We start from the raw sequence: 22,034 nt of genomic DNA, 5'->3' as shown, positions 1-22,034 counted from the left end.
GTGATGGAGAACCTACCACATCCTGTGGTGAGCTATTCCAATGGTTAATTACCCTCCATGTTAGAAATGTGTGCCTTCAGCTGTGCTGTTTTGCATATTTTATAGTCTCTCTCTGGGTGAAATTCCCCCCATGCAGAAGGCAGGCACTTGTCTGTGCATCACTTCAGTCCCACATAAGTCCTCAAAATAGGGGTCAGCATAGGCTTTGTGCTCGTCCTCTGCACCACAGTCAATCTCCCCCTTTGAACCCAGTGTTCTGCATGTGATTCTTTTAACTCTGCAATAATTGTAATGTTTTTAAATGTCAAGGAATGGAAAGTTTCCAAAGAAGTCATGGTGAAGATAATGTTCTGGTTATGTCTCTGCTCAGGAGTATGAGGAGAAGCCCTCTGTGTTGTACTCCAGCCCCAGGCCTTGTGGCATTATTCAACCTCATAGCACTGTGGAGATCCCCTTAGCACTGGAAACCCAAGTGACTGGACAGCAGGACACTGTGGCTTCCATAGCCACGTTTGGAAGTGAAGAACCGCACCTGGTGAGACCCTGATGATGAAATATGCCTTGTGTCTGAATCGGTGTTCCCTCTGGAGTGTGGAGACCTGTACTGAGGGGGATCTTTGCTCGTTTGACAGTGAACACAGTACAGTCTAGTTCTTTACAATGCCAAGGATTTTTCTGGTGAATTCAAAAGCTGCAGTAGTAAACTCATGTCATTAGAGAGTGAATATCACTGTGATATCACCTCACTGGTGATAGAAGTCAGATGTTTTGAGGTTAATTGCACTGCTCAGACCAATAACGAGGAGAGTCAGGAAAGATCAAACCTGTTTCAGTTGGCAAGAAGAATATGGGCCTGATCCCAGAAAGTGCTGAGTGCCCTTCACTACTGTATAAAGTCAAGGTGAATGGAGGGAGCTTAGAACCTTGCAGGACTGTGTCTTTTGAAGGGCTATGAGAGGAGTATACAAGTAATGACTGGTGCAGAGAAGGTAGATTAGGCATTTCTATAGACCGTTTGCTGTAGTTCACATCAAAAGGGACAGTGCAATGGAAGGCCACAAATTTAAATCTGTTACATAGCTTGGCTGGGGTTTTCAGAAGCACCTAAGGATAGTCCCTGGGAGGCAGGCACCTAACTCCCCTCTAGGTGCTTCACCTTACATGACTACCTGTAGAACTCATTGCCACGTCTCGCAGTTAGAATTTTCTGACCTTTTAGCGGTTGGTTTGTTTTTCAAACTATGGTGATCTGGTAAAGATTTTACCTTTAGATTAATGATGTGTACTTTCAGCCTTAGCCTCGCTTTAACGATGTGAATTAATATGTCAGACCTTACCCCAGTGGAAGCCCTGTGAATTGTGGGATCTTAACAATTTCTAAGGGAAAACTAAGCACTTCAGTAAGCTCATAAGTGCGCCCATTAAGTTGGAGTTTAATGCACAGCATTTGGCTTTCACTCAATTACTCCAGACATCTGAGCTGTGCTAATAGAAAGCTCGCCATGCATAAGCACAGTACACACTTGCATGTCTCGTTGTTCATGCTGCCACAGGTTTGAATTTTCTCTAAGCTCTGCCCTGCAGCTTTGACACACTTTTAGTAGGTCCCATTCTGGCCATCCAGACTTTTCCCCGCTAGTGGGACATTGTGAGCAGTATGGCCAGGAGCCTGCTAAGCACTCTACTGATGGTTGGTTTCAGCTGTGTGGGCCTTAGTCTGCTCTCTCTTGCACTGATGTAACTCTGAGTTCAGTGGAGTCACTCTAATTTTAGGCCAGTGAAACAGAAAGAAGAGCATGGTCCTATGATCTTATGTTATGCCAGAAGCTGGGCATGAGTGACAGGGAATGGATCACTTAATTACCTGTTCTGTTCATTTCCTCTGGGGCACCTGGCATTGGCCACTGTCAGAGGACAGGATACTGGGCTAGATGGACCTTTGATCTGACCCAGTACGGCCGTTTTATGTTCTTATGTTATGCTTAATAATGCCCAGCTGCTTGAGTCTGCTATAGCCCTTCTCAGAGTGCAGTGTTTCACAAATCCTTCTCTCTAAGCTGACCCTTCATGGCTGTTGCCTTGTGTTTTACTTGCAAGTGACGGGATGTCAGTTTCAATTTGCTGAAAGTAATCCTGTGTGTTAGGGAGCTGGTACAATACAGCCTGGGGTTTACCTGTGGCGTATTAGCCTGCAGCCTGCCACAGGCAGCAATTTTACAGCTGGCTGCTATCAAAACAGGTGGTCATTCAGCACTACAGCTGACTGCCAGAGGACAGACTATTCATTCCCAGATGATTGAAACTGACACTATGTCCCCATCAACAGAGCCAGCAAGACCTTTGAGCCCATGGAAGTATTACCGATAGCAATATCTTCCCCCTCGTCCTCCTTTTCCTTTTATATAATTTTGCTTGTGAGCAATGGCCTGTTAATTGTTGCTACTAAAAGCACTTTTCCGAATGGTTTAAGTGAAGCATTTTTCAAAATACTAATCACTTACCTGCTGAATGACATACCATGGACATGTCCAGTGCAATTTGACACAGGTAGGAATTCCTGACTGGATGTTCTGTAGGAGTTGAATGACAGAACAGTAAAGGTTAACGTCCTGGAAGGACACATGCTACATTTGATTGCTCTGCTGGGGAAGAGCACACTAAAAACTTAGATATGCTCTCAGGAGAGGTGTTTATCAATGCACACTCTCCAGTGACGCTTTCCTATGTGTTTTTTGTTCTCTTCAGTCTTCTCAATTAAAAGGGTATCCTCTCCAAACATTGAAGTGCAAGTACAGTAGCAGAGCAGTGCTTTCCAACTGTATTCAGAGCCCGAAAGACAAACACAAGTTTTCCTAACAATTTCACAACTATTGTTCCATTCATAATGAGATCTAGTATGAAAAAGATCTGTTTGAAAGATCCTGATGTCTTTAGAAAGGGATTTCACTAGCTCCCCCAACAGTACTGCCGTTTCCAGAAGGGAAAGCCAGGCTGACAGCCCCGTCCTCTTCCTCCACACTCCCCAAAATCCTGCTCTCCAGGAAGTACTGGAAATGAGTGAACCTGATGTCTCCAGGGCTGGGAAATGAGTTATCAATGGCTTCCTTCTTGTGCTCCTGCTCTTGGGGGAAACAGCCACTGCAGGTCTGCAGTGGAGGCGAGTGAGCCACCAGCAGCTGCTGGATGTTACTCTTAGGCAGTCTGATGGGGCTGGTATAGGAACCCATGCAGAGTACACTAGGCTTTGGTGACAGTCTTTCCAGTGGAGTGGGACTAGATGTGGGTCACTTTGGGAGCAGCCAATGCCATTTCTTGAACCAGATGTCATTCAGGGTGCCCTACAGGACAGACTGGGACGTTGTGTTGAAATAATATGCTTTGCCCTTTCATGAGTCACATAGCATCTTGTCACTAGGAGGGATTATTACTTATTTGATTTCAGTTTAGAAGAAGGTATGAGGGAATCACAGGTCTTGAACCCAGGTCTATGGCTCCGTAGACAAGCCTCAGATCACAGCCATCATCTGACACCTTCACCAGCAGGGAGTGTGGACTCATGGACCTCAGCTCACCATAGGCACCGCCCACAAAGATCTCAATTGAGGGTGATGTCTGACCTCTCCAATTGGCTCAGACTCATTATTTAAGCTGGAAGGAGACACAGAACTTTGTCTGAGCAACCAGGTGAATCCCTGGGTGGCTGATACATTGGACCCTGCCTTCTCGCCTGACTCCTGAGCCCTGCCTTAATCTGGATTCTTGCATTCCTGTCCTGTCTTGTCCCTTCCCTCTTGCCTTGTTCCAGATTCCTGCTCTGAGCCCCACCCCTGCCTACTGATGCTGGCTCTGAGCCTTGGCTTAACTCCTGCCTCTGGCTCTGTCGCTGACCTCTGATTCCTGACTTCTGCTCTGACCACTAGGCCCGATCACCACTGCTTTGACCACTGGGTCTGACTGCCTGTGACCTGGTCCATGACAGTAAGGTTGTTTGGTCCTGTGCAGTCTGTATCCTACAGCAAAAAGACTGGTGTAAACTTTTAAACCATTAGCTGCTTTTAATGCTCTGGGAAGATGACTTGGATAATGGATCACCATTCCAACCCACCCCTCCATGACCCTTGGGACTGATCCATGTGAAGGCAGAGAATACTGTCAGGATCACGGATATTCAGGAGACACAATTACAGCTCAGGTGACATCATTAATATCCATTACTTATACAGCTCCATAATGTGCATGGCACTTCAGAGACAAGAAAGACATGAACCCTGCTCCAAAGAGCTTAAAACCTAAGTGTCTGATTCACACTCACACCGGTATAAGTCTGATGGAGGTATTCCTCATTTACACCAGTGGTGAGTGTGTGACAGCAGAAGAAGTTAGAGGGAAGGATGGGAAAATGTTGAGAAGGGGTAAGATGAGGTGGCAACGGTCAAAGGAAGAGAAGGAAGAGGTGAATAGGTACAAGTGGAGAGCTGCAGGACAAATGCAGTTGGTTTGGTGGAACAAGGCAAACAGGGAGGTGGATTTCTCTATCACCAGATAACCATTCTGAATGGATGACCTTCTTCACATGAAGATCACTCAACATCCCAGGTCTACTCCAGTCGTTCACTACCATTCTGTGTCCAAGGATTGAGAATAGTCTAGGAGAACAATGAGAGCTAGCTGGCCCCTTTTAACTTCCCCTGTTTTTGTTTCCCCCTGTTTCCTGGAGCAGAAGATTCATTTAGTGAGCATTGGTGAAGGTCCAGTTGTCTACGTGGATCCTGCTCAGATCGATTTCGGCAATATCCAGGTTCTAAAGGATGCTTCCTGTACACTCCACCTCTCCAATCAGACTGTTATTCCTGCACCATTTTGGGCACAGATGGTAAGTGAACTGTGGGGCTATTTTCTAATGAACATGTCGCTTGGAATGTATGGTCTCTAACAGTCTATGACTTGACTTTATATGCAGCATTCTCCTAAAATTATCTGAGAGAGGATGAAATGGGTGTGACGTAATTCCCCAAGTGGTTGGCTGAGTCTGCTCTGAAGTGCACCTGAGTCACCCCATTAGTGTCAGTGGGATCTCATAGATGCAACTAAAAGCAGAATTTGGCACTTGATCTTCTTTATAACCTTTCTCTTGACAGGGAGTTTAGCTGTGCTAATCATGTTTATGTACCTGTATGAGAGACATCTTATCTCTTTGTTCCTGAAAGGTAAGCACTTCCGCATAGATCCCCTCAGCTGGGCCACACACATTGACTTCTGGTTTGTGCTTCAAAATTGGCTCGCAAAGCTTTCAGCTGCCAGGGATCATCCACAAATTACTAATGGGGAGGTGAGCTGGATGTTTAGTGGTATTACTTCCACTGGGAGTTTTGGCAGCTCAGTTGCAGCATAGAAGCTATTTTGTTTGTAAAGGGAGCTGTGTAGTTAGGTTACATAAATGCTGAGAATGCACTGCAGCATCTTTGTATTTTGTGGCATTGCAAAATATTTCTGGGTCTTTGGGGAATGTTATAGGGAAAAGACAGTTCAATTCAGTGAGACTTTTTCAACCTGACAGGCTACACAGGTGTTCTAAAGTGTTAAGTCAGACCCCTCCAGCGTCTGTCGGGGTGGGGATCCTTAGCCAAGAAGGGGGTCATGCTCTGTTTGGAGTTTGCACCCCTCTGTCCGTTGGTCTCTCCCCAGTTGGTGACAGGTTGCTTCACAGTGCTGCCATCTCTGCCATGTCTCTCCTGTCTCCCCATGTCAGGCACAGTTTTTCCTTAGTACTCTTTTGGTGAGATGTCCTTTATGATTCTTGATCATCTGAAGAAATATTTTTCTTGCACTTCCTCATATATCAGTTTCCACAGTACCTAGAGATGTCTACGGGTCCATCTCCACTGCAGCCATGGTGTGATTTGCAGCTGGTGTAGATGTATCAGCACTAGCTAGACTCTAGCTAGCATGCTAAAAATAGCAGTGAGGACATAGCAGGGTGAGCGTTACTGTGGGCTGCACAAGCCCACCTGCCTGCCCTGGGTACATACTGACTTGTGCAGCCCATCCCCTGCCATCATGTCTTCACTTCTGTTTTTACCAGGCTAGCTAGAGTACAGCTAGCAAGGGTACATCTACACAAGCTGCAAATCACACCTGCGGCTGCAATATAGATGTACCCTGAGATGGGGTGCAGGGGCTTGACCTGGTTCTGAGTGAACAGGGGAGTAACTTCAGCTCAGCTACCTCCTGAGCAGGTGCTGAAGGGAAGGTTTTTAAGAGTGGCTGATTGGGCTGCTGAAGGCAAGGAGGTCAAGGAGTCTTGGGCCCTCTTGTGTCAGCCTGGGTTTGGCCTGAGGAGTTTCCTTGAGCTTAACCAGCATGGCATGCTCCCCGCTAGTGAAATGGATTGTGGAAATCCCTCTCTGTGTCCCTTATAGTTGGTGATCAGAACACTTTGTGATCCTCAGCTTTGATAACAGTGATGGCAGGAAGATGTGCACTGGACAACTGGAACACTTCCCTTATGGCTAGTGGACAGCTCGCCATGTGGATGGTGCACTGTGTCTGTATTGTAGGGAAAGGGAAGATGAAAGATCTCACTTTTGCCCAAAGGGCTGAAATCTGATCTCAGATGTACTTTACACATGCAACTGAGAGCAGGATTTGCACCACACCATCAGTTTAGCTGGTAGATCATCCATCATTTATTCACTTGTTCTGGTGTGATGAAAATGGTAGATACAAGAATGAGGGACAGATATGGAAAATTTAAAAAAAAAATAGGCAGCAACCCATAGTAGGTGCCTTTCCTTTCAAGATGACTGTCTGAACTTCTGAAGAAACCCAGTGCTTCCTTTATTGGCTTAGAGGGTGCCTATAGCTGCCATTCACTGCTTAGATATTTCTGCAGGACAGACCGTTGTGATACCCTTCTCTCCTTTAGTAGCAAATCAAGAAACCCTGGATCTTTGAAGTCAGGCCTATTGATTGCAGCTCACACTTGTGAAGAAATGGTTATTGATTGAAGTTTATGGAGCAATGAAGGGTCATCCACTTTGTTGGGTTCAGATGGGCAGCTCTGCTGATTGAAGAAGATTGGATTTAGCAGCAAACAGCAGCAGAAGATAAAGGCAGGTGGTAGCGTTCAAAATGTAAAGAGAAAAGGCCTCCATGGGTATGTCCACCTTCATCCTACTTGCTTTGGTCTTAATTAGTGTAGGCAAGTTGTTGTTTCTGTCCGGTCAGCCAGCTTGCCAGTATCTTGTTTGCTTTATGGGGAAGGAGGTCTGTATGAAAACACACTGAAAAGGTCTGATGATTGGAGATCATGCGGGTATAGAATGCACAACTACCCAAAACTATCCATAATGTACAAATCTACACAGTCCTGCTTAGGGCCTCTAAATTTCACCAGACCTGTCACGGGGTGAACTGCTTTCAGCAGCACTGCCCTGTTCCATCAAGATGAAAGGTGTGGTTGAAATCTCACAGTGCTGGGTCACTGTGGGTGGGCAAGGACTCAGGGATTCACTCAGCCAAGCATTTCTCCCCACAAACATTGTCACTAACGTTAAAACTTACATGGACTGATGTCCCCAGTGGAATTGCTCAGAGGTCCTGTGGATGCCTCCAAACAGCCTATGTGATGTCCTGTTTCCAGCTTTGAGGTTAGCCAGAGACAGAGAGAGAGTTCAGGCTAAAATGGCCTCAGAAGTTGTGCATTCAGAGCGGGTGGTTGGAGATAACAGTTCATGTGTACCGTTGTCATGCATATGTACAAATTTGGGTCTTCAGGCACAAATTTAGAGGCCAGGTTCAGATCCCTTGAATATTGTGCCCTAAATGTTGGTAGCAACTCAACTAAACTAAATAACTAGGTGAATAATTATCAGGATCCCCTTTCTGTAGAAGCCCTTACGCTACTCCAGCATGGACAGGTAGATTTGACTGGTGTGCATAGGATGCTGAGTCACTTCCATCAGCAGATCAGTAAAGATGCAAAGCCTGTTTGTACCAAAACCACCAATCTAAAAGCAAAAACTTTGTCAGTTGGTGTGTGAATTTATACATATTACATCTGTACATGAAGTAGGATCTGCTCTGCACACACCATCGGGGTGCACATCACCCCAGACAGGGTAAGGGGGGGGGATCTGTGGCCTGGCAGCCAGGAGGGAGCAGGCTGCCTGTGCATGGGAAGCTCAAGACTCCCATTGTGGCAAGGCAGCTCCGCGGCACCTGACTGTGTTTGCGTGCGGTTACGAGAGGAGAATTCCTGTGCTGCTGCTGTAATTGCAAGCACTGCCCTTTCTTGTAAATGCTTCACACGCTCCTTCTTCCACCCATCGCCTTCCAAAGAGCCCGGCGTTTGAGTCCCTCTGCAGGGATCCTGTGTGCCGTGTTCAGTCTCCTCCTGATCATTGTCCTGGGACCCAGCAGGAGGTTCAATATTCTGTACCACTGCTCTGGTAGGGCTCTGTTCAATATAGTCCGGAGGAATGACTCAGCAGAAAGAACATTCTCCCCACCAGAAGATATTACCTCACCCATCTTGTCTCTCTGATTTCCTGCGACCGACACAGCCACTTCAACACTGCCAACTGTGTGCTGACAGATAACTCTGTGAACCCTTCGGTACTGCACCTTCTTACCAGTATTGCCACAGGAGATGAATAAAACAAGGAAACCTGAATAAAACGGCACTGGATCAATGAGAGAGATTTCATGAGACAGGGAGGGGGAACCCTTTTGGGTGAAACAAAAGTAAACTTGGGTTCTGTTTTCCTCCTTCAAGTAAAGGTTCAAAAAGAGATTTCGTAGCCAGAGATTGGCCAGTGCACTGGCAGGGCAAGGGAGGTTGCACAAAGCCAATAAAGCAACCTTCCTTCCCTGCAGCAAAATCCAAACAGCTGCATAGTGAGAGACCAGCACGGAGACTCCACTCTGAGCTCTGCTACCTCAGCTACCAGAGCTCTGGAAGTACCAGAGAAATTTAGCACAAATAATTCCTTGGATAAAAATTCCAAAGCTCTTACTCAGTTTTTACTCTTGTAAAATCCCCCCTGATTTCAAAGTCCCTGGTGACTTCAAGGAGAGTTTTGACTGAGGGTGCATCTATACTACCCGCCGGATTGGCGGGTAATGTTCGATGTATCGGGGATTGCTTTATCGTGTCTCATCTGGACGTGATAAATCGATCTTCAAATCGACGCCTGTACTCCACCTTGGCAGGAGCAGTAAGCGGAGTCAGTGGGGGAGCCATAGCAGTCGACTTGCCGCCGTGAGGACGGCCAGGTAAGTCAAACTAAGATACTTCGTGTAGCTGAAGTTGTGTATCTTAGTTCGAACCCCCCCGCTAGTGTAGCCCAGGCCTCTGGGCTTGCATACATGGTGAGTTACTGGCAGCAAGCCAAGGTACACCAGCTTGCTGTGCAGTAACACCACATATGGGCACTGCTAAGGAGCACTTTCAAGAAGTACAAAGCCAGGTTGCACAGCAGGACTTTCATATGCTGTTGCAGTGTCCACATGGAATGTTACTGCATGGAAACCTAGTGTGCTGGAGATCCACCCCCAGCCTTGCCAGAGTAACTTCCCATGCAGACAAGCCCTGAGTAAAGACTTCAGGATGTGTCCCCAAAACAATAGTCTTCCAAGCAAAGAGATGCTCTAGTTGCCCTTTTAAGAACAATTCTGCATAGTGGGTGGGGGGCTGGACTAGATGAACTAATACATTCCCCCCCATCTCTAATATCTCTGGATGGCCACAACCAGTTGATGTGGTGCCATGGCGAATGAAAACTGCATGTAAGGGCCCAGGATGGGTGTGCAGTCAGTAAACTCAGCGGCATCCTGCTGCTAGCCATAAATAAAGATGAATTTGGGGATATCTTCTCTTGTGTTTTGATGCTTATGAATTTAAATATAGGGAGAGCATATTTAGAATGAGAGCACTATCCCATTCATCCATCCCCTCCCTCATCAGCCCCATATCTGCAGGCCTGTGAGACAGGTGTTGTGGAGCTGAGCCTCCTGGCTTTCTGTATAATCCAAGTCGCTTGGGTCCAGCAGCATGCCCTGTACAACTCCATGCATCCACACCGCTCATGTAAGATAAATGCCATACAGCACCTAACATTTCTCATGCTTTGCAGCTTCTCTTTCCCTAGCTATAGATAATATAGCTCTTTACACATAAAGGCAGCAAAGTCCTTTGAATTCAGTGAGAAGTTTCACTGCTTGGATAAAAAGGCTGAGAAATAGGTGAGGCTTAGCAGGGAAGGAGATGTATCTGGTGATTATTTCTCTTCCTTTTTGTTGTTGTCGTTTTCTTTTCCTTTTTCCTTAAATGTTTGATGATGTTGCCATATTAATCAATACAAACATTTTGCATTTGTCAATGAATGTGTTTTGTCCCACACTCCAGAAAGGGAAAGATTTATTAGCAAATGAGTCGTTCTTTGATCATTTCACACTCGTTCTTTGTCTGTTGCTCTGTCTCCTTGGGGCTCTTTTATGTGCTGCTTATTACTGACATCTCTCAGTGTTATGTAAGGTGCCTGTATATCAGGCCTATGGGATCAGCAAGGAAGGGACATAGAATATCAGGGTTGGAAGGGACCTCAGGAGGTGTCTAGTCCAACCCCCAGCTCAAAGCAGGACCAATCCCCAACTAAATCATCCCAGCCAGGGCTTTGTCAAGCCAGGCCTTAAAAACCTCTTAGGATGGAGATTCCACCATCTCCCTAGGTGACCCATTCCAGTGCTTCACCACTCTCTTAGTGAAATAGTGTTTCCTAATATCCAGCCTAAACCTCCCTCACTGCAACTTGAGACCATTACTCCTTGTTCTGTCATCTTCCACCACTGAGAACAGCCGAGCTCCATCCTCTTTGGAACCCCCCTTAAGGCTGCTATCAGATCCCCCCTCACTCTTCTCTTCTGCAAACTAAATAACCCCAGTTTCATCAGCCTCTCCTCGTAAGCCATGTGCCCTAACCACATATCATTTTTGTTGCCCTCTGCTGGACTATCTCCAATTTGTCCACATCCCTTTTGTAGCGGGGGAACCAAAACTGGACACAATACTCTAATTGTGGCCTCACCAGTGCCGAATAGAGGGGAATAATCACTTCCCTCGATCTGCTAGCAATGCTCCTGCTAATACAGCCCAATATGCTGTTGGCTTTCTTGGCAAGAAGGGCACACTGCTGACTAATATCCAGCTTCTCATCTACTATAATCCCCAGGTCCTTTTCTTCAGAACTGTTGCTTAGCCAGTCAGTCCCCAGCCTGTAGCAGTGCATGAGATCCTTCCTTCCGAAGTGCAGAACTCTGCACTTGTGCTGGTTAAACCTCATCTGATTTCTTTTGGCCCAATCTTCCAATTTGTCTAGGTCACTCTGGACCCTATCCCTACCCTCCAGCCTACCTACCACTCCCCCCAGCTTAATGTCATCTGCAAACTTCCTGAGGGTGCAATTAATCTCATCATCCAGATCATTAATAAAGATGTTGAACAAAACTGGCCTCAGGACAGACCCCTGGGGCACTCCGCTTGATACCGGCTGCCAACTAGACATGGAGCCCTTGGTGAATCCTTGTTGTCTGTTCCTGATCACCTTCCTCTCCTCCAAGTGCTTCAAAATGGATTCCTTGAGGACCTGCTCCGTGATTTTGCCTGTGATTGAAGTGAGGCTGACTGGTCCGTAGTTCCCCAGGTTCTCTTTCCTTTTTTAAATATGGGCCTATATTTGCCTTTTTCCAATCATCCAGGCCCTCCCCAAGTCGCCACAAATTCTCAACGATAATGGCCATGGCTCTGCAATCACTTCAGCCAACTCCCTCAGCCCCCTCGGATGCATTAGATCTGGACCCATGGACTTTTGCACGTCCAGCTTTTCTAAATAGTCCTTAGCCTGTTCTTTCATCACTGAGGGCTGCTCACCGCCTCCCCATACTGTGTTGCCCAGTGCATCAGTCTGGGAGCTGACGTTGTCTGTGAAGCATTGAGTACTTCAGGTTTTTCCACACCATCTGTCATTGCCTTGCCTCCCCCATTCATTAAGGATTCCACACTTTCCCTGACCTTCTTCATATTGCTAACATACCTGTAGAAACTCTTCTTCTTACCGTTCACATGCCTTGCTCGCTGCAACTCCAGTTGTGTTTTGGCCTTCCTGATTACACCCCTGCATGCTCGAGCAATATTTTTATACTCCTCCTTAGACATGCTCTACTAAGTCATTTTTTTAATTATCAGAAACTTTCTTCTCCTCATTGCAATCACAATAAAAACATAAGAACGGCCATACTGCATCAGACCAAAGGTCCATCTAGCCCAATATCCTGTCTTCCAACAGTGGCCAATGTCAGGGAATGAACAGAACAGGGAATCATCAAGTGATCCATGCCCTGTCACCCATTCTCAGCTTCCAGCAAAGTGAGGCTAGGGCCACCATCCCTGCCCATCCTGGCTTATAGCCATTGATGAACCTATCCTCCATGAACTTATCTAGTTATTTTTTGAATCCAGTCATAGTCTTGGCCTTCACAACATCCTCTGGCAAGGAGTTCCACAGGTTGACTGTGCTTTGTGTGGAAAAATACTTCCTTTTGTTTCTTTTAAAACTGCTGCCTATTAATTTCATTGGGTGAGCCCTCGTTCTTGAGTTATAAGAAGGAGTAAATAACACTTCCTTCTTTAGTTTTTCCACACCAGTCATGATTTTATAGACCTCTATCATATACCCCCTTGTCATCTCTTTTCCAAGCCGAAAAGTCACAGTCTTATTAATCTCCTCTCATATGGAAGCCGCTCCATATCCCTAATAATTTTTGGTGCCCTTTTCTGAACCTTTTCAAATTCCAATATATCTTTTTTTGAGATGGGGCGACCATATCTGCACACACTATTCAAGATGTGGGAGTACTATGGATTTATTATAAAGGCAAAATGATATTTTCTGTCTTCTTTTCTATCCCTTTCTTAATGAATCCCAACATTCTGCCGCTGCACATTGAGTGGATGATTTCAGAGAACTATCCACAATGACTCCAAGATCTCTTTCTTGAGTGGTAACAGCTAATGTAGACCCCATCATTTTATATGTCTAGTTGGGATTATGTTTTCCAATGTACATTACTTTGCATTTATCAATATTGAATTTAATCTGCCATTTTGTTCCCCAGTCATCCAGGTTTCAGAGATCCTTTTGTAGCTCTTCGCAGTCTGCCTGGGACTTAACTATCTTGAGTAGTTTTGTATCATCTGCAAATTTTGCCGCCTCACTGTTCACCCCTTTTTCCAGATCATTTAAGAATCTGTTGAATAGGACTGGTCCCAGTACAGACCCCTAGGGAACACCATTATTTACCTCTCTCCATTTTGAAAACAGACCATTTATTCCTACCCTTTGTTTCCTATCTTTTAACCAGTTACCAGTCCGTGAGAGAACCTTCTTTCTTATCCCATGACAGCTTACTTTCCTTAAGAGCCTTTGGTGAGGGACTTCATCAAAGGCTTTCTGAAAATCTAAGTACACTATATCCACTGGATCCCCCTTGTCCACATGCTTGTTGACCCCCTCAAAGAATTCTAATAGATTGGTGAGGCATGATTTCCATTTACAAAAACCATGTTGACTTTTTCCCAACAAATTATGTTCATGTCTGTGTCTCACAATTTTATTCTTTACTATAGTTTCAATCAGTTTGCCTGGTACTGAAAATGGGTTTACTGGCCTGTAATTACCGTGAACCCCTCTGGAGCCCTTTTAAAAAATTGTCATCATATTAGCTAAGTCATCTGGTACAGAAGCTGATTTAAATGATAGGTTACAGATGACAGTTAGTAGTTCTGCAGTTTCACATTTGAGTTCCTTCAGAACTCTTCAGTGATACCATCTGGTCCCGGTGACTTATTACTGTTTAGTTTATCAATTGATTCCAAAACCTCCTCTAGTGACACCTCAGTCTGGGACAGTTCTTCAGATTTGTCATATGAAAAGAATGGCTCAGGTTTGGAAATCTCCCTCACATCCTCAGCCGTGAAGACTGATGCAAAGAATTCATTTAGTTTCTCCACAATAGCCTTATGGTCCTTGAGTGCTCCTTTAGCATCTCAATTGTCCAGTGGCTCCACTGGTTGTTTAGCAGGCTTCCTGCTTCTGATGTACTTAAAAATGGTTTTGCTATTACTTTGAGTCTTTAGCTAGCTATTCTTCGAATTCTTTTTGGCCTCCTAATTATATTATACTTTCATTCGCCAGAGTTTATGCTCCTTTCTACGTTCCTCACTAGAATTTAACTTCCACTTTTTAAAGGATGCCTTTTTTCTATCACTGCTTCTTTTACTTTGTTGTTTAGCCACAATGGCACTTTTTTGATTCTATTACTGTATTTTTTAATTTGGGGTATACATTTAAGTTGAGCCTCTATTATGGTGTCTTTAAAAAGTTTCCTTGCAATTTGCAGGGATTTTACTTTGGCATTGTACCCTTTAATTTCTATTTAACTAACTTCCTCATTTTTTGTGTAGTTCCCCTCTCTGAAATTAAATGATACCATGTTGGGCTGCTGTGGTGTTTTCCTCACCACAGGGATATTAAATTTAATTATATTATGGTCACTATTACTAAGCAGTCCAGCTATAATCACTTCATGAAACAGATGCTGTGCTCCACTTATAACTAAATCAAGAATTGCCTCTTCTCTGGTAGGTTCCAGGACTAGCTGCTTCAAGACACTTTATTCTGTATCCCGTCCTGAGGTGACATGTACTCAGTCAATATGGGGATAGTTGAAATCCCCCATTATTATTACTGAGGTTTTAAAAATTTTTATAGCCTCTCTAATCTCCATGAGCATTTCACAGTCACTATCACCATCCTGGTCAGGTGGTTGGTAATATATCCCTACTGCTATATTCTTGTTATTAGAGCATGGAATTACTATCCATAGAGATTCTGTGCTACAGTTTGGTTCATTTAAGATTTTTATTTCTTTTGATTCTATGCTTTCTTTGACACCCAGTTCCACTCCCCCATCAGCACGACCTGTTCTGTCCTTCTGATATATTTTGTATCCTGGTATTACTGTGTCCCACTGATTATCCTCATTCCACCAGGTTCTGTGATGCCTATTATAGCCATATTCTCATTTAATATGAGGCACTGTAGTTTCACTCATCTTATTATTTAGACTTCTAGAATTTGTATATAAGCACTTTAACAACTTGTCACTTTTTAGCTCTCTGCCATTACATGATGTAATTGAATGGGCAACTTTTTCATTTGACTGTTTCACATCAGATCCTTTCTCTATTTTATCATCTTCCATCCTCTCCTCCTTACTAGGACCTAGAGAATCTCCATCAGTAGATCCTCCCCTACGGGATGTCTCTGACCAAACCACGTGCTCCTCCACAGCTGTCGGCTTCCCCCTCCATCCTTAAAATTAAAAAGGTCATAGAGCAGTTTTTAAACTAAGTGCCAGCAATCTGGTTCCATGTTGGTTTCGGTGGGGCTCATCCTTCCTGTATAGGCTCCCCCTTTCCCAAAAGTTTCCCCAGTTCCTAATAAATCTAACCCCCTCCTCCCTACACCATTGTCCCATTGAGATCCTGCAGTTCTGCCCGTCTGACTGTGCAGGGCTGGCTCCAGGCACCAGCACAGGAAGCAGGTGCTCGGGGCGGCCAACGGAAAGGGGCGGTGCGTCCAGGTCTTCGGTGGCAATTCAGTGGCGGGTCCCTCAGTCCCACTCTTCCTCTTTGAGCTGCTGTCGAAGAGGAAGAGAGGGAGCAAAGGACTCGAGGCCGAATTGCCACCGAAGAATGAAGTGGTGCAATTGAGCTGCCCCCGATCAGCTTTATCTTTTTTTTTTTTTGGCTTTGCCACTTGGGATGGCTAAAAAGCTGGAGCACGCGGATCTGGAAGCATTTCAGAGAATGCTACTGTGGAGGTCCTGGACTTTAGTCTCTTACTTTGCAGCCTAAATGTGGCCTCCAGGAGCTCTCTCCTGTCCTTACCTCTGTCACTAGTACCTACATGTACTATGACCACCAGCTCCTCCCCAGCACTACACATAAGTCTATCTAGATGTCTTGAGAGATCCACAACCTTCGCACTAGGCAGGCAAGTCACCATGCGGGTCTTCCGGTCATCGCAACAGCTATTTATGTTTCTGATGATCTCATTCCCCATAACTATTACCTGTCTCTTCCTAATAACTGGAGTTTCCACCCCTACCCCCGCCCCTCACCCCAGGAGAGGTATCCTCAGTGCAAGAGGGTACCACAACATCATCTGGAAGGATGGTCACAACTATGGGATTGTTTCCCTCTGCTCCAGTTGGATGTTCTTCTTCCCTGAGACATTCATCTTCCTTAACAGCACAGAGGCTGTCAGACCGGGGGTGGGACCGTTCTACTGTGTCCCAGAAAGTCTCATCTGTGTACCTCTCTGTCTCCCTCAGCTCCTCCAGTTCAGCCACTCTGGTCTCCAGAGCCCATACACAGTCTCTCAAGGCCAGAAGCTCCTTGCACTGAATGCACACATAATGCCAAGTGCCCATACATGCTGCATTGGGTGCAATAAATTGGATAGCTCCCACTCTGTTGCTGGACTTCTGCCTGTATTCTCTTTTTAGTCCTGCAGCTTGTTCCTTTGTTGATGTTTTGTTTTTATTGGGGTGTTTTTGGCTTTAAGTTTAAGGAATGTTAAGTGTATCCAGCCCCCCCCACAACTCCCCTGTTAGCCACTCCTGTTCACTAGCTCCCTGGCCTTTCTGAGTAGCCCCGCACCCTGGGTTGGTAGGTACTAAAGAGTTGAGGGATCACAGCCTCATTAAGAAGCTGTCAGCCTTGCCTAGCAGGCCACTAGGTTCAGCACACGGTCCCCCAAACAAACAGGCCACATGGTATATTTCAGTCAAGCAGCAAGCACACCACAAACACAAATATATACTACGGACAACACTACAGACTTCCCCCTGCCGTCCCTGGGTCACGTAATCGCTCCTCCTTCACAGGAGAAGTCCCTCACAAAACTCCTGTGTTAGCTGCTCCTGTTCGCTAGCTCCACTGGTTGCTTAGGAGCGGGCTTTTTAAAGTCCTGGTCTTCCTGCGTAGCCCCATGTCCTGGTTAAGGGTTGATGGGTGCCAAAGGGCTTAGGGATCAAAGCCTCATTAAGAAGCTCTCAGCCTCTGATGGTGATTACAGGAGTGGTGCAGTACGGCAAACCTTGTGTTCCTACTTGCTCTTGGTGAGAGAAGAAAAAATATAGAAGAAATGGTGAAAACCATCATGATCCATGGTTATGTCTTCTTTTGTGGGCATAGTCCGATGGCCCACTCCCACGGGTCTAATCCAGGAGTACCACTCCTCATGGTACCACTCACTCCCTGTAGTTTAGGACCCTATCTCCAGGTTTCAAGGGGAGAGTCTCCTAGCTTGGGAGGGCAGGCTGGTGGTTGATTTTCCTCCTCATTTTGCTGCAGCAGGAAGCTCTTCCAATGGGTTGCTGACTGGCTACTTTAACCTGTCAAGACACTCTGTGACCCACCCCTAACTTACACCCTATTTTACATTTTAAAACCACCTGATGAGGAGTTCAGGAATCAGGGGCACTTATTTTTGCTGCATCAGAGGGACAGGGGAGTGGGCTGCTGAGTCATCCTTGGAGATCTGGCTGGACTGAAGGGGGAGGAAGTGAGGATTCCAGTAGATTAGTGGTGTCCAACCTTTTTTGCCTGGCAGGCGCCAGACAAGGAGCCACGGAGGACCATTGCGGCGGACAAGCATCTACCAAAATGCTGCCAACAAGCATCAACGTCAATAGGTGTTGCCACTGAAATGCCGCCGACAAGCAGCGTCATCCAGAGGCGTTGCCGCTGAAATACCACCGAAAATTGGCAGCATTTCGGCGGCGACACCTTTGGATGACGCAGCTTGTCAGCAGCATTTCAGTGGATGCTCATCTGCCAGCCAGAAGGCGGGTGCACTTAGATGCCCTGGCGGCTGCCATGGCACTCGTGGGCACCGCGTTGGAGACCCCTGCAGTAAATAGTGCTCAGTTTGCTTGGGAGCCAGCTACAAAGCCACCTCTGAAGACACTTGGCACTGGGGGAGTGGGAGGAGAATGGACCACCTTAATCCCAAAGCAGACCGGCCACTGGAGGTAGGTTCAAATTCAGTTGGAGGAAGAGACAGGGTTTAGCTCGTACAAAAGTATAGCTAATATCTATGCAATTGATAGGTTTCATTGGCACAGGGGTGTCAATATCACAGAGCACGCAGGGAAATAGAAGTTTGTTAGGCATCCTTTTCCCTTCCATACATCTCTCCTCATTAGTGCAGAATTTGTTTCATTTACCAAGTCACACCCTATTGTTTCAAGCTTTTCCCATGATTGGCTTTAATAAAGAGGTGGCCATATGGATAGAAGCAATGACTTTTAGTGAAACTTAAAAATGCCACAGATAAATGAATGCTGCCTCAGTGGTTCCATTACTTGTTCTGGTTGACTGAAGATTTCATTATCAGCTGACAGAATTGGATGGGTGTGGGGGAGAGAAGGCTCTTTCCCTTTACCAAAACCATGTTGACTTTTCCCCAACAAATTATATTCCTGTCTGTATCTGCTCTGAATGAAGTCCGAGCAGCCTGCAGTTGGCAGATTAGTTGTTTTTAAGTGTGCTGTAAATTATGATTTTTCTCAAGCAGCTTATAGGGAGCCGGTGTGGTCTCCCTCTGAACCAGAGGGTGAGGAACCACACTCTCAGCCTGAGTGGGCAAGGCCAGACCAAGCTAACTCCACCCCCCGGAAGGGGAAGGCTGGAACAGGAAGTACAAAAGGCGGGTCCTTAGCCCAGGGAGGGCAGCACCAGAGAGGGAGACAGACACAGGCTGCTGGCTACTCCCTGTGGACGCCTGGACCAGGAGAAACCTGACCCAGAGGAAGGACTCAGGCTACCAGGACTGCCAGCTGCAAAGTACCCTGAGGAACTGGAGGGGCCAGGCAGTGACCCAAGCCCGAGTGAACCTGACACTGAAGAAAAGCTGGAGCTGCTGAGGCTACCGGTGGCTGAATACCCCGACGAGTTGGAAGAACCAGAGGGACCCACTCGAGAGACTGGATAGGAAGTAGCCCAGGGGTGGAAATGGACAGTGCAGTGAGTTGGTGTTTGGTCAGCTTGTTGTAGATGGATCCCTGCTGACCCAGTGGCAGGACCTTCCTCCCCGCACCACCACTGTCAGGGCCCTGGGCTGGAACGCAGTGGAGGGGCACGTCACAGACTCTTGTCGGCGCCCCCTGCCTGAGGGACGCGTCACGGACTCTTGTCGGCGCCCCCTGCCTGAGGGGCACGTCACAGACTCTTGCCGGCGCCCCCTGCCTGAGGGACGCATCACAGACTCTTGTCGGCGCCCCCTGCCTGAGGGACACGTCACAGACTCTTGTCCGCGCCCCCTGCCTGAGGGACGCATCACAGACTCTTGCCGGCGCCCCCTGCCTGAGGGGTGCGTCACAGACTCTTGCCGGCGCCCCCTGCCTGAGGGACGCATCACAGACTCTTGCCGGCGCCCCCTGCCTGAGGGACGCATCACAGACTCTTGTCGGCGCCCCCTGCCTGAGGGGCGCGTCACAGACTCTTGCCGGCGCCCCCTGCCTGAGGGACACGTCACAGACTCTTGTCCGCGCCCCCTGCCTGAGGGGTGCGTCACAGACTCTTGCCGGTGCCCCCTGCCTGAGGGGCGCATCACAGACTCTTACCGGCGCCCCCTGCCTGAGGGGCGCATCACAGATTCTTACCGGCACCCTCCGCATGAGGGGCACGTCACAGACTCTTGTCAGCGCCCCCTGCCTGAGGGACGCGTCACAGACTCTTGTCCGCGCCCCCTGCCTGAGGGACACGTCACAGACTCTTGCTGGTGCCCCCCTACCTGAGGGATGCATCACAGACTCTGACTGGTGCCCCCCTCGCCTGAGGGGCATGTCATGGACCCTCGTCAGCACTCCCCTGCCAGAGGGGCACATCACTGACTCTTGCCAGTACTCCTGTGTTGCACCAACTGCTATGGCACACCTCCCTCTGCTAAGTCCCTGTCGATGGAGAGGTGTGACCACGGCTTTTCAGTGAGGCAGTAGCTCCCTGCCGCTGCGCAGTGGCTTGCGGGACCAACTGAGACCTTGCTACACAGCTGAACAATTAGTCTGCAGTGTTTGCATGCTCCTTTCTATTAGCAGAATGCAGGCGAACAATGGCATGCTCTACTGCAGCAATCAAGTATATTTACAATATTCTAGAGCAGAGGTCGGCAACCTTTCAGAAGTGGTGTACCGAGTCTTCACTTAGTCACTCTAATTTAAGGTTTCACGTGCCAGTAATACATTTTAAAGATTTTAGAAGGTCTGTTTCTATAAGTCTATAGTATATAACTAAACTATTGTTGTATGTAAAGTAAATAAGGGTTTTTAAAATGTTTAAGAAGCTTCATTTAAAATTCAGCTAAAATGCAGAGCCCACCGAATGGGTGGCCAGGACCCGGCCAGTGTGAGTGCCACTGAAAATCAGCTCACGTGCCGCCTTTGGCACGTGTGCCATAGGTTGTCTACCCCGGTCTATAGAAATGAGAGCGTTAAATTAGCTTTCCAAGGTGCTGTGAACACCGGCCAAGAAAATGGGATGGTGTGGCCTTTTGCAAGGTGAGCAAAGATTTGTAGGATGAGACCTGTAGTTTGCACTATGATTACTGAATATTTCCATTGCTGTAGAACCTCGAGTCCCTGATCAAGCTTATAGCCCCAGTGTTGTGCTGGGCAAACACACATGAAGACCTAGTCCTTGCCCTAAAGACTTCAAGGGCCAAATCTTCATCTTTGGTACAACTCCATTGATGTAAATGAAGATATATTGATTTACACCTAGCAGGGGATTGTGTAACAAACCGTGACTGCAAACATACAGACCCTGCAGCTATCAGCGAGATCAACTCCAGGGCCTCTCAACTTCCTACAGAAAAAATTACGTGGCAAAATGCTCGTAGCAGCATAGGGTTGCCAGCCCAGCTCAGGCCTGGGGGTTCTTCTAAACCAGCAACCTAGCAGTAGCCTGTCCCAAATGATACAGAGGAAAGTGCAGGAAAATTATGGAATAATTCGCCCACTGGAAAGATTCTTCTACCCCCTCATCAGTTAGTACCTGTCTTATGCTCTGAAGCATAAGCCTTCATATCCATCAGAAATGTTCATCCTAAAGTAACTAGGGATTGAGCACTGGACTGAGACTCAGAAAACCTGGGTTCTCTTCCTGGCTCTGTCACTGGCCTGTTGGGTGACCTTGGGCAAATCACTTCACCTTTCTGTACCTCAATTTCCCAGTCTGTTCCACTGACCTTCCTGTGGAAAGCACTTTGAGATCTACTGATTAAAAGAGCTGAGTATATTATTTATAATAATTCTCATTTATTTTAATCCTATTAAGCTCTTGGCCTCACTGATACTTTGTGGCAATGAGTTCCACAGCTAATTATGCCTTGTGTAAAACAGTATTTCCTTTTACCAGTTTTAAATGTGCTGCCTTTCAGTTTCATAGCATGTTCTCTTATTCATGCATAAGGAGGGAAGGTAAATAGCAGGGCTCAGTCTGCCTTCTCTTTTTGTGTGTATTTCAAAGAAGAAAACATCCAAGTAAAAACAAGGACAGCACCTCCTCTCATGTGGCTACAGGACAGGCACAGCTCAGTCTCAGGGGATTCTCTCTGGCCATTAAGTTATTAGCAAAAACACTTCTGTAAAGAAAAAGTTGCAGAGATAAGTGATGAAAGATAATTGTTTATTGAAGCACTTGATTAGCCACATGCACTGATTTGCACACTCAGTTTAGTCATTTATGCACGTATACGTGCAATTGTGCACCTCTAACTTTTCCACCATCGATTTATTGTGCCTGCAAAATTAGAGAGTATCTGAAAATGTGACCTAAAGGCTTAAATGCTGCAGAATCCAAAAGTCTAGTGTGAGTTTGTGGCATGTTAGTTGCATATAGCATGAGA

At 46.6% G+C, this 22,034-nt stretch overlaps 1 protein-coding gene across 5 annotated transcripts in view; it reads left to right on the top strand.

Annotated features, from left to right (window-relative positions):
• Positions 1-22,034, top strand: part of HYDIN (HYDIN axonemal central pair apparatus protein) — a 382,125-nt gene that overhangs the window by 140,826 nt on the left and 219,265 nt on the right. For all 5 annotated transcript variants that reach the window (XM_050922316.1, XM_050922315.1, XM_050922318.1 and 2 more), the window contains exons 17-18: positions 371-535; positions 4,721-4,873. In XM_050922316.1, the coding sequence (XP_050778273.1) occupies positions 371-535; positions 4,721-4,873 (318 nt within the window). The remainder of the gene's footprint in view (positions 1-370; positions 536-4,720; positions 4,874-22,034) is intronic.

Source organism: Gopherus flavomarginatus, chromosome 14 (genome assembly GCF_025201925.1).
Source record: "Gopherus flavomarginatus isolate rGopFla2 chromosome 14, rGopFla2.mat.asm, whole genome shotgun sequence".
NCBI classification, from domain to species: Eukaryota; Metazoa; Chordata; order Testudines; family Testudinidae; genus Gopherus; species Gopherus flavomarginatus.
Note: the sequence above shows the minus strand (reverse complement) of the source record. Positions and strands in the feature narration are given on the sequence as shown.